Raw genomic sequence first — 12,169 nt, forward strand, 5'->3', positions numbered from 1 at the left:
TCTTGCATGTTCTTCACATGTACCCCAAAACCTAAAATGTAATTAAAAAAAAAAAAAAACAGATTCAACAAATTCCCTCTTGACCATTAAAGAGTCAAGTGTTTTCACCCAGGCTAGATATATCAAACCACAATTGAGGTTTATATTATGCTAGATGAGTTCCTCAGAGTAGACCCATGACACTGCAATTGACAGACCTCCTACTGGGTAATGTCAGTGGACCAGGTTTCTATTTATCTATAGACATTTCAGGATTGCAATATGGCTTAAATATTACTGCTTCAAAGCAAATAAGGAATAGATTATCTTCAAAGCTCATCAATTAATAATCCTTAAGGAATATAGAAAAAATCCCTATCACACAAATTATTGCTGTGTTGCTATATTATTTATATAGTAACGTTTGATAAAAATCAATGAAGTAATTTAATAAAGATGACACATACCACATAAAGGACTATATCGTTTCTATGTCTTTATGTAATTACAAACAAAAAGGATGTAATCTTTTTTTCCTCTTTTCATTTACAACATTATCAATTTATGTATTTAGTGCTTAAAAGCAATAGTGGTATGAAGGTAGAGAACTGGTGTTCAAATCTGGGGTCCACCACTTATTATCTATGTAACATTGGACAAGTTTCTTGTTTCCAGCTGAGTTATCTTATCTGAAAATGGAAAAAATAACAATTATGGTGGTTATACCTATACCTTATTGTTGTGACGGTTAAATGACAATGTCTGTGAAGCAGACATAAGATTTATATGTTGCTTCAAAATGCAGGTACATAAGCCAACCAAGAAATTACTAAATTTCAGTTTCCTAGAATCAGAGATTCTGGTGAACATTTGGGAGGAATAAGAAAACTGAACTACTGCCAACCAATCAACATTAAATAGAAAATTAGTTACAGAACAAGGAATAGAGTTCTATTTATTCAACAGTGTTTAGAAGATTTGGAGCCTGAATCAGAGTACTCAAGATCTCTGATTACTTTTCCATTCTTATACAGAGATGCATTTATTAAATTACTTGGTAAGTGATCATCTCAACATGAAACCTTGACCATATAGGAATGCTGAAAATCAAGGCCAAATCCCAAGTTATTGACTTGTGAAAATGAAACAGCTTGAGGCCCTGAGTATTACAATAGCAAACTTGATTAAATTATTCCCTAGGTATAGGAGCTAGACAGCCACTGATTGTCCCTCCACATGTCCACTGTTTTAATTCTTCTCAACAAGCTTGCTTTGACCAAATCACATGCTATCTAATTCATACTAATTTTCCACAAGGTCTTCTCTACATCTGGTGTATATTACTTTCATTATCCTAATTAGCTATTAATTATGCCTTTCTCGCAATATATAAAATGTACATGCACTCTTGCAAAAACCGCACAGATATTCACACTTATTTAACTTTAACAGCTCCACCTAAGGACAAAAGCTGTAATATCAAAAGTGTCTTAAAGTGATTAAATATTTGGGAGTAAAAAAGTAGATTTGCTTACATTTTTAAATTTGGATGGGCATGTGCTATGTATATTAAAAATAATGAAGATTCCATGCCACATTTTTATGGACAATTACATAAAATAGGGTGCCCACAAGCATGCAAATTAGCACATGCCTGAAATTACATAACGTCTGTCTTCTTGCTTGACTTTCATGGAAATCTGTATTTCTGGACAACTTGAGAGCTGAGCAACAGGCCCATGTCCTCCTGTTAATTTATTTAAAGGGTGGGGCCAAAACATTTATAAGATATCACTAAATAAAAAATAATGTCGGGAATAAATATTTGAAGACGTCTATTCATGGGTCTACTGTGTTCAAGATGGCTCTAGGGATATAAAACTGAAAGTCAGTACCTGTCACAATGCAAGTTCCACAAATCCACATAGACAGTGTGGGCATGAGTATTGTGTTATAGGCATGCCCAAATACAGAAGAAACAGGACCACTGAATCTACACATAAAAGGGTCTGGGGAGGCTCTTACACAGGAAGATTTTAAGCAAGGAAATACTAGATTTTTGAAATACCTCTCTGGTGCCAGCGTAGGGGTCTGGGAGGAGAAGCTGAGACCAAGACATAGACTGATAACTGAACCATCACCATCTTGTGTAATTACAGTCACTTTATCTAGTAAGCTTGGCTCAAGTGGTAGAGAATAGTCAGGCATGTGGCAGTACAATTTCCTGAGAAAAGACAGCACCCCCAAGACAAATGCCCTAACCATTATACCAATAGGACATTCTCAGATTTTCTCTAATAGAATTCTTAAATAGCACCAAGAACATAGCATCCATGCATTTGTTAAACATGTATTAAGTTTCTGCCTTATGTAATGGATTGTGCTAGCTCTAAGAACACAAATATGCAAAAGATAATGTCCTGCCTCAAATAAATCTAACAAAGAATTAACATATGTCATAATAATCCATTCAGTTCTGGAATACCATAATATTAGTACAGTTATACAGTTTGCTTGGACAGCTTTGCAGCAGAAATGTCTGCATATATGAATCAGCCCATAATGTGCTATGGTTAAAAAATTACTTACTTGGGCCAAATGACATTTTATTAAACTATGTATATGTATCACTCAACAATATAAGCAAATAAAATTTAAAAAAATACAAAAATATAGTCAATACACATTTGTATTCCTGAAATTACTATGGAAAAAAGATAAGTTTTAGAAGTCACCTAAAGATTTACATAACAAAATAAACTCCCTGTATTTCAGAAATCTAAAATTTAGAAATTTGAGGAATCAAGGGAAAGAAGAGAATTAACTAATCTACTACACAGGTAGGTTGATGTCATGATTTTAATAAAACATGCTAAGGCCACTGAATTTACTGGATCTCAGAATACCTCTGGGGACAGGCAATCTTCGTTCAGCAACTAAGCCAGTATTTCTAACCTTACTGGAAATGCAGACAGACAGGGGATCTTATTGCTTCTTTTGTCATCCCAGTGTAGCACCCTTCTTCTCTTCTCAAATATTAGTGGATATTTTGACGCAGAGATTTCATCAAGATCATCCAAGCGATATCATCCAGCAAAATTTCAAGGGAAGTTCCACTCCCATGGGGGCTCTAACATTTCTAAAAACTGCTTCAAATTACAATTTGGGTTTCTCTAAATTAAAATTGCCTCAAAATCATCCCTTGTCTTAAGAAATCTCTAAAATTTGATCAAGCTGTATATTTAAATAAAGCAAAACCAAAGATTTTCATATACTTACATGAATGGGGAAACATCTTTTCATAGAGTACAATGTGTTGTCTAATAGAAGAGGATTTCAATAGATAAAACACTAAAAGGTATAAATGAAATTAACTATTTCCCTTCTATTACAGAAGCAGCATTATGAACTCTCAAAGTTAAATTCTACGTTCTACTTAGCAAAATCTAACAATTGTATGGCTTTAACGGCAAAAATTAAAGCTTGACATAATTATAATCAACTAAAATACAACGGTTTTTTTAAAGCAGAAAAAAAAAGATGTTTCCTTATCTTATGAGGAAAAAAATTACCAATCAAGTAATCCTGTGTGATAATATTTTAATTTTGATTAGACTTAAGAAAACTGATTCCCTTACCAACTAGATAAATGAACACATGGCCTCAGAAAAATAACATACCAGAACAAAAATCTAGATGCCAGCTTAATATAGATCCTTATTAGATTACTAAAAACGCCACTTCCAGACCAAGAAGATCTAGCATAAAACAAAAGAACTGTGATTAAAAAAGAATGATTTTTTTTAAAACGTAGGTTTTACACAAACTTAAGAGCTGGAATGTTTTTGATAGCCAAATTCCCTATCATCAAAGAACGTAATGGATTTTGCAAGTAAAAGTAAGTTTAAAGACTTTCATTTGCATGAGGTAATCAAAGAATTGTGAGCAAAAATAAAAGCAAAATTCAACCTTTTCCTCACCTTTAAGTCTCCAAGGGCTTTTATATTTTATAATATCTATGAAATCTTTGCAGCTTGATCCCTTTAATAGTCAATTCCGACAATTGATCATACTGGGATCTCCAATGCAAATTTCTTTCCTGGTCCCTTACCCTCTTGGTGTGCCCCCTCCTTAGCCTGCTTCAATTTATTCTCTTGACCAAACCAAAACCCTGGTTAATTGTAACTCTTCATCCACTCCTGCCTGTAAGATTGAACATGACTGGAAAAAAACCACACCACACAAGTTACACTCACTTTATGAGTGCAAGTGGTCCTGAACACCATCTAGATTTTTGAAACATCATCTGACAATCATCTTGTATTATTTCATTATTCTCACGTTCTCCTAGAAAACTATTTTACATCTTCTTCCCAAATTCCAAATACCACTTCCTCCATCCCTACTCTAGTTGATGAGTTTGCTTTAGTTCAGAGAATATTAAAGCAATCAGATGAGAACTTCCATAGTCTCCATCACCACATCTACCCAGCATCTGTAAGCACATACTCAGATGAACCAGGCACGTGCCTATCTAGAACCAACCCTTTCATTTGTACATTTAATCCTTCCCTTCTTGCCTTCAAGAATTTAGTTCCAGTTCTTCTCCCCTGTCACATGTATCCCAAGCTTCTCACTCTACTGGAGCATGCTTATCAGCATAAAAACATGCTAATGCTTCTCCCGTCTTAAAAGACAAAAACCCAGAAAACTCTTCACTCCACTTCAGCTACTGACCCCCAAACTCCATTTCTTTGGTCACCTTTGGGCCAAAACTTTGTGAAAGAATAGCCTATATCATTTCTGATTCCTCTCCTTTCCTCTACTACTTGTCTGAAATGCCTTTGTCACCAACACCAACAGCCTCCACATTGTAAATCCAATGGTAAGTTTTCAGCCCTCATCTTACTCGATCAAGCTGCAGTATAAAAAACATCATCATGCTTTCTCCCTTTCCTTTATTAGCTTCATTTCCAGGACACACCACACTGTTGACTTCCTTCCTTTCTTACTGGTTGGTCCTTCTCAACTCCTCTGCAGGCTCTTCTCGCCAACCTCTTCATGTAGTGGCCCAGAGTGCAGACGCTGGCCCTCTTCTGATCTCAGCCATCTTATATAGCTTTAAATACCATCCATATGCCAAAGATATATTAAGTTACCTTTCCTGTTCTCTGCCTCTCCTCAACTCAAGAATATACAAAAGCTTAGTTGATATTTACATTTAAAATAGGTGTCTCTAGCTAAGCAGACCCACAACTGAACTCTAGAATTTTCCACTCAAAAGGTGTTCTCCTGCAATATTGTCTCAGTTAATGAAAACTACATTCTCTTAGTGGCTCAGGCTAAAGATCCTGGAGTCATCATAGAGCCTCTCTTTCTAAACTGGATGTCAGCAAACTGACTTCAACTACTTCTTACCACATCTACCACCACCAGTTTTGTTGGAAACATCTCTCACCTACGTTACTGCAGTAGCCTCTTCTCCATGGGTGGACCCTTGATCTCCTGCTCTATTCACAACACGGCAGCTACAGTGCTGCTGTGTTAGATCATGTGACTTCTGTCAAAATGCTGTTATAGATCCTCCTTTCTCTCAGAGAAAAAGCCACAGGTTCCCTGTGATCTCTCCTCCCACCATTCTTCCCTTTGCTTACATTTCTAGCCATCCTTGCCTCCCCCCATTGTCCTTTAAAATAACCAGGTACATTCTTAGGTATTTTGACTCCGCTTTTGTTGCTAGAATACTCTTCTCCTAGACCAGGGGTTCTCAAAGTATGTGTCCCCTGGAAACTTGGCAGAAATGCAAATTCTCAGGCCTCACTGCAGACCTACTAAGGGATTCTAGATGGGGGCCAGCAATTTGTGTTTTAAGAAGCCCAACAGGTGTTGTGGCTGTAATACCCTAAACATATGACCTGCCCTCGATATCTATGTGGGCAACTTCCTTACTTCCTTCAAGTCTTTGCTCAGATATCACTTTCTGAATGAAGCCTACTCTGAATATCTGATTTACAATTTTACATGCCACTCCTTCTCTAGCACTGCACATTTCTGTACTTTGCCTTCCTTTTTCATTTGTCACCCTTATCTTCCAAAATACTATAAAATGTATATTTTCATATTATTTTTTGTCTCGCCCCAGTAGACTAAGCTCCATGAGGGTACTAATCTTTTTATGTCTTATTCACTGATGTATACAGAATTTGATACACTATAGGTATTCACTAAATATCAAATTAGTTGAGTAAATGGTCAGTAGGGACAACTATGTAAGTAAAGCATCCCCAACCAACAGACGGGCAGGGAGTCCTCTGACAAGTGAGGGTTGTGGGCCTGAGTACACAATTCACAAGTGTCACTTCATTTCATTGTAAAGAGTGCAGAGATAAACTAGACATATATGTTAACACTCCCACTTCTGGTACTGGATGCATTTTATGGAACACAGGAACAACCCAGGCATCCTGACGGCTGTTCATCTTCTGTGGTATTATTGGGAAGATGGAAGAATTCAAGTTGCTGTCCTATTCTTTCAGACTGTAGAATCTTTTGAGTATTAATGTTTCCTAATGACTTGCGCTACCACCCTGGTGGAGGTAGGAAAGTACACTCATTACATTCCTACACCTTCCTAAGTAACAGCTACGGATCCTTGACAGAATTCAAGTTCAGGGTAGCTGCAATTGTGATTCTTGTCTTCTGTGTGGGTATGTTACAAAGGAGAAGGTTGGAGTAAGTTTATGGCTTTCTATCTACGAGTTTTAAAAGTGTTCCAAACACAAGCAAGGTAACTTAGGAAGAGAAAAAGATACTGAAGGAAACAACCATTTTTTAAAAAGTCTCTGCTATGTACAATCCCAGTAGTAAATGCTATCATTTAACATTTTCAATATGGTACAAAGGCAATGGCTGAATCTTGCTGCCATCAAAACCATGGTAATACTACAAATACATATGCAGAGAAACACTTACCTCTGTTAATTATTTCTGCTACAAATTTATTCCAAAAAAGGTATACAATTTTGATGATCTCTTATTTATAGGAATGATGCCAAGAAACACAGAACTGAATAAACGAGATCACTTTTACAAATTTAACACCATGTTTTTCTTTGTGAATATCTAATGTTGGCCTTTCTATTCCCTTTAAAATGGTCTCAATATTTGTCTCTACAATTGACTAAGGTAAATAAAACAACATCTATGAAGCATGGGAAAAAGAACCTCTTTAATTCCTACCACATAAATGATGGTTACATTAATATTCTATACTTTTGGCTCCAAACCATCTAATAGCTTTATTCTAGTGCAACAATAAAAACTGTTAAGGGAAATGAGGAAATAGCATGGGGATTATTGCTTTTAGCATTTAATAGCATATTGGAGTCTTGATGCTTGCTTGCATTTGCTTGGAATAAGTATCTAAGGGAAAATTAAGCCCTAAGCTGAAGCAACTATTTGAAATCCCAGAAAGGACTCCTGGGAATAGTTTGGCTTTTTGTGACAATAGATTTTCTGATGAAGTACACCATTCCCTAATGAAAAAGACCTGGCACAGCTTCATATGATAAAATTTGACCAATGTGAGGAGTGCGACAATCAGTTTGGGAATGAGTGTTTTAATAAAAGAAACATGAAATCGGCTGTGCTTTGGCAGGACATACCCCAAACCATCATGAGAGCCGTCGTCCTGGCCCACAGATGATCCCCACCATGTTACAACTGTGCAAATTCCCACTGACATCACTGACAAAGCTGGCACAGAGACAAAGACATAATCCAGAAGCAGTCATGTTGGATTCTGCTTTGTTGGAGTCATATGAAAAGCAAACTAACTTCCCTGCCCCACTGACCCACCCCCTCAAAATGTACCATGAAATAGATCTGAGGCTCAGAGCTATGAAAGTGTACATTTCAGGCAAGTAGATAAACAGAGATAGGCAAATTGAAATTTTAGAAAGGAAAAGGCAGTGTTTTCAAATGATGAGGTCAAATGTGATAAATGTGAAAAAGGATAATACAATAAGACGACTCTAAATCACTTGGGTTGAGATTGTCTAATACTTTAACTGGAACAACAGGTCATAGTTAGGGGTAGGTAACAGTTGCTTTTATCTACATTTTATAAAAAGATACCAATACAATAAGTTGCTCTCTGTTGACAATGTTGAAGTTCACATACATATTAATAAAAAATAGTTTACATTACCCGCATAAATGCTTGATGTGTTCTACAGTTAGCTACTCTGTTGGACACCTGTATGCTTCTTGTGATCACATCAGAAGTTCCATTAGAAGAAAAATAGAATCTTGATGAAGACTCTGCCTTTCTGTTCACATCCAAACTCATATTATAAAACAAAACTGCAAAAATACAGAGAATTGCATTAATCTAATTACCTAATGCTTCTATTGTTATTTTTGAAGTGATAATAGTCAAAGTTATACAGACTACTGGAAATATTAGTATCTGGAATTCTCTTTATTAAACAGCTTTTTAAAAACTAACCTGAAATATAAAAGAGGGAACAATTAACATACAAATTTTAAAAATTGTTTTTATAAATAAAGTTTTACAAACTTTCCTCTACCTCTAGGTTTCTATTAACATTAAAATCTTTAGTTATTTGCTTAATCCTTTTATAAATAAAAATTTCAAAAAATATAAAAATTGTTGCTAATAAAAGTCTTGCATAAAGTTTCATATTCCTTTGGAGACCTTTTTGTCCTCAGAACATTGACTAAGGAAGTATAGACATAGTTCTGTGTTTTCTATCTGATGCAGTTATATGACTAATTTTATATATGACTAATTTTTTCATATCTAAGACTCATTTGTTTGTTTCTGATTTGAAGGCTTGCTTTTTTATATACATGAATACATGGTTAAGTCAAATCTATAAATACGGTTTTCTCAAAAATGTCTTCTTTCCAGTCTTAATGCCCTGATTATCTGTTCTTCCTCTGTGTTTTTTTGGTTTCTGGTTTGACCTTCCAGTGTTATTTTGTGCAATTAAAAAAAATTCTCTCAAATATTCTAGCTGTTTGGCAGGGTTTATTTCAAATCTGGCATAATAAATACTTATGTGCTCATGAAGATCTCCAAATTAGTAAAAAAAAAAAAAAAAAAAAGACAAAGAAAAGAAAAAGAAAAATTTTAAAAGCAAACAAAAAATTCCAAGCCAGATCTTACCAAGAAAATATGAACAATTTCATGAATCTAAATGGGTTCTTTGCAATGCAAGCTGAATCTAATAGTCTGCTGAGGTGTCACTCATTATATAGAGGCAATAATTCGTAAGTGATAGTTTAAAGAATTTACATAATTCTTGACATGTTCATTTTTATTTTAGGAGTGACTTATACTTCTAGAAGAATTTTACCCACTTACTTCAATGAAACATAAATATAAAATCTATATTACTCTTTATACATTTCAAATAAATCCTTCAATCATCTTTTTATTTGGAAAATAATAAAGTCCAAGCCAATTGGATTTCAAAATTATAACTGAGATTCAATACCTCATAGACAAAGCACTGCAACTAAAATAGCTGTCTACAAGTTCACTGCCCTGAGTTCAGAAAAAGAGTAAATGAAAAAGAGGTGAAAATAATCCACTCTCAGAGTCAAAATGTCCTGGATTTATTAAACATTTAGGTAATTAATGTGAATTATTTCTACCAAGAGTCATTTTATGATAATTATAAGGTATGTTTCTCTAATAATGTGATGATTATTTATGGGTTTTATATGTTTGTCTTCAACTATTTTTAAAAATATCTGGTCACAATGGAATTGTTAGTAGAGGAAACTGGTTTTACATAAAGGGAAAGAGCCCCATCTACTCAATGTGTGTCTTTCAGATTATCCATCAGCTTGTCTGTGTTAATGTGTAATTTACTCTGATGTCATGCTCTCAAAATGCCATTTTCCAATCAATAACTAGATGAAGGCTTGCCCACCCTCTTATTACTGTAGCTCTGGCCATGACTTTTCCAGGGCACTATTAAAAGTGACTCTGATCTAAAATAGAGATACCAGGCTCATTGTGTACCTTTCATTACAAGCTAATACATACTAAGACCTCTATTACATATCCATGGTATGACTTAATAAGTGTGTGGGCCTTTCATGTTGTTTAGATGAAAGCAGCCTGCAGGGTCATGAATACGATAAACTCTTGACAGGTCCTAATAGGGGATCATAAACTTTATGAATTATTAAACTCCAAATGTTAATCCCAGGTATGCTCTTCTCCTACCACAGGCTACTTTCATTATTCTTATATTTAGCCTAAATAAACATAATTAGGAACATTAATCTGCTAGCAAAAATATAATATGTATAAAATCACTTATACATGATTTGGGATTCCCCACCACAATTTTGGATGAGCTGTGTCAATGATACTTTCTCCACAGCAGATAATTGAGAGTTGCCTATACATAGGAAAATGGGTATGGTTCTCAGGAACTTGTAGTCAGTAAATTATTAACAGGCGTATTATTTATAGAAATTAGAATCAGGTCTAGTTTCAGTTTTTTAATATTTATTTTTATGATTATAATTTTTTGAGACAGGGTATCTCTCCATTGCCCAGCCTGGAATGCAGTGGTGTGATCACAGCTCACTGTAGCCTGGACCTCCTGGGCTCTAGCCTCAGCCTCGTTTAGTGCTGGGATTATAGGCATGAGCCACCATGCCTGGCTTTCTTCAATTACTGAAATAGGATAAAATATGAAGAAAGCGGTTTTACAGGTTAAGCTCAGTTGATTTTCCTTAAAATAATATGGCAAGTGATACTATGTCCTTTGCTTCTTGCCATAATCTCTAAACAACTACAGCCTTCTAATGTGCCCAACTCATTGGTTAGAACAAAGCAAGAATCTGGAAGATGAAGAGGAAGAGTATGCATCAGGTGGTTTCTCTCCCCTGCTCTCAAGAAGAGCTCCATTGGTGAAAACCAGTGAGGGCTACAAACAGGAATGTGGGATTAATGAGTGAACTGCATACCATCAAGCATTAATTCTATGAGGCATGCTCACCAATGTAACCTGGAACTTCCTTGCCCTTATATGAGAAACAAAGTGTTAGATCCATGCACACAGAAGGCCATCCATTTTCAACACAGTCAAATTTTGTTCTATTTACTGACTCGGGGTGGCTTAAAGAAGCTTCAACAATTACTACAGGTCTTGTCCTAAGAAGGAAATAAAATTAACAATGTTAATTGTAGAATTAGTTTTCCTTAAGAAGATAACTGTATTTGTTTTGTCAGTTTACATTCATCAAGTAATTTCATGAGTCTTCCTTATTACGTGTGTACATACTAATTACTCTAATTTCTGTTAACAGAGGTAAAGAAATTTTATTTAAATGTCTTAAAACATTGACTTTGATGATTTAATTATATCTATGTAAGGTGAAAAAAATACCCTCAAGTTCAATAATTAAACTTCCAAATACCAAAAGAACATCATGAGGTCACTATCACTGCCGATTTTAAACAATGCCTTCTATCATTTACAATTAAACCAAATTGTCATTAAGCAGTAAAATATATCAGTCTTACCTTAGCAATACAGCAGAATCAGACCGAAAAGAACCAACTGCTACGTCTGTAGGATAAAAAACAACACAGATTAATGATCATCATTAGTCAAAGTGAATTACTTTTCAGCCATAAATACTTAACTACATATCGTCTTTGACTACATAAAAACACTATTTACAGAAAATTAATTGGAGAATATATGCTAATATTTTAATATTCATTCCACTTTTTTATATTAAAGATTTTTGACTGTATTTATTGCAAATATTTTCCTACTTTTCTCTGAATCTGTTCATGTACAACATTCATCCCATTATGATATAACATAAACTTATGATAGCCGGGCGCGGTGGCTCACGCCTGTAATCCCAGCACTTTGGGAGGCCGAGGCGGGTGGATCACGAGGTCAAGAGATCGAGACCATCCTGGTCAACATAGTGAAACCCCGTCTCTACTAAAAATACAAAAAATTAGCTGGGCATGGTGGCTCGTGCCTGTAATCCCAGCTACTCAGGAGGCTGAGGCAGGAGAATTGCCTGAACCCAGGAGGCGGAGGTTGCTGTGAGCCGAGATCGCGCCATTGCACTCCAGCCTGGGTAACAAGAGCGAAACTCCGTCTCAAAAAAAAAAAAA

The 12,169-nt window shown here is 35.3% G+C and overlaps 1 protein-coding gene across 6 annotated transcripts in view; it reads right to left on the minus strand.

The window, feature by feature from the left end:
* Positions 1–12,169, minus strand: part of ITGA4 (integrin subunit alpha 4) — a 93,471-nt gene that overhangs the window by 42,735 nt on the left and 38,567 nt on the right. For 5 of the 6 annotated variants that reach the window (XR_004273281.1, XR_004273280.1, XM_032292764.1 and 2 more), the window contains 3 exons: positions 11,555–11,600; positions 11,028–11,182; positions 8,189–8,343 (listed from right to left, as the gene is read on the minus strand). Coding sequence is in view for 4 of the 6 variants with exons in the window: in XM_032292764.1 (XP_032148655.1) it covers positions 8,189–8,343; positions 11,028–11,182; positions 11,555–11,600 (356 nt within the window). In the remaining 2 variants the exon portion in view is untranslated. Of the gene's footprint in view, positions 1–8,188; positions 8,344–9,878; positions 10,870–11,027; positions 11,183–11,554; positions 11,601–12,169 lie in introns of those variants that run through there. The other variant, XM_032292766.1, reaches the window with a different exon arrangement.

The sequence above is a fragment of the Sapajus apella genome, unplaced genomic scaffold (genome assembly GCF_009761245.1).
Source record: "Sapajus apella isolate SASKATOON/1434 unplaced genomic scaffold, GSC_monkey_1.0 scaffold28, whole genome shotgun sequence".
NCBI classification, from domain to species: domain Eukaryota; kingdom Metazoa; phylum Chordata; class Mammalia; order Primates; family Cebidae; genus Sapajus; species Sapajus apella.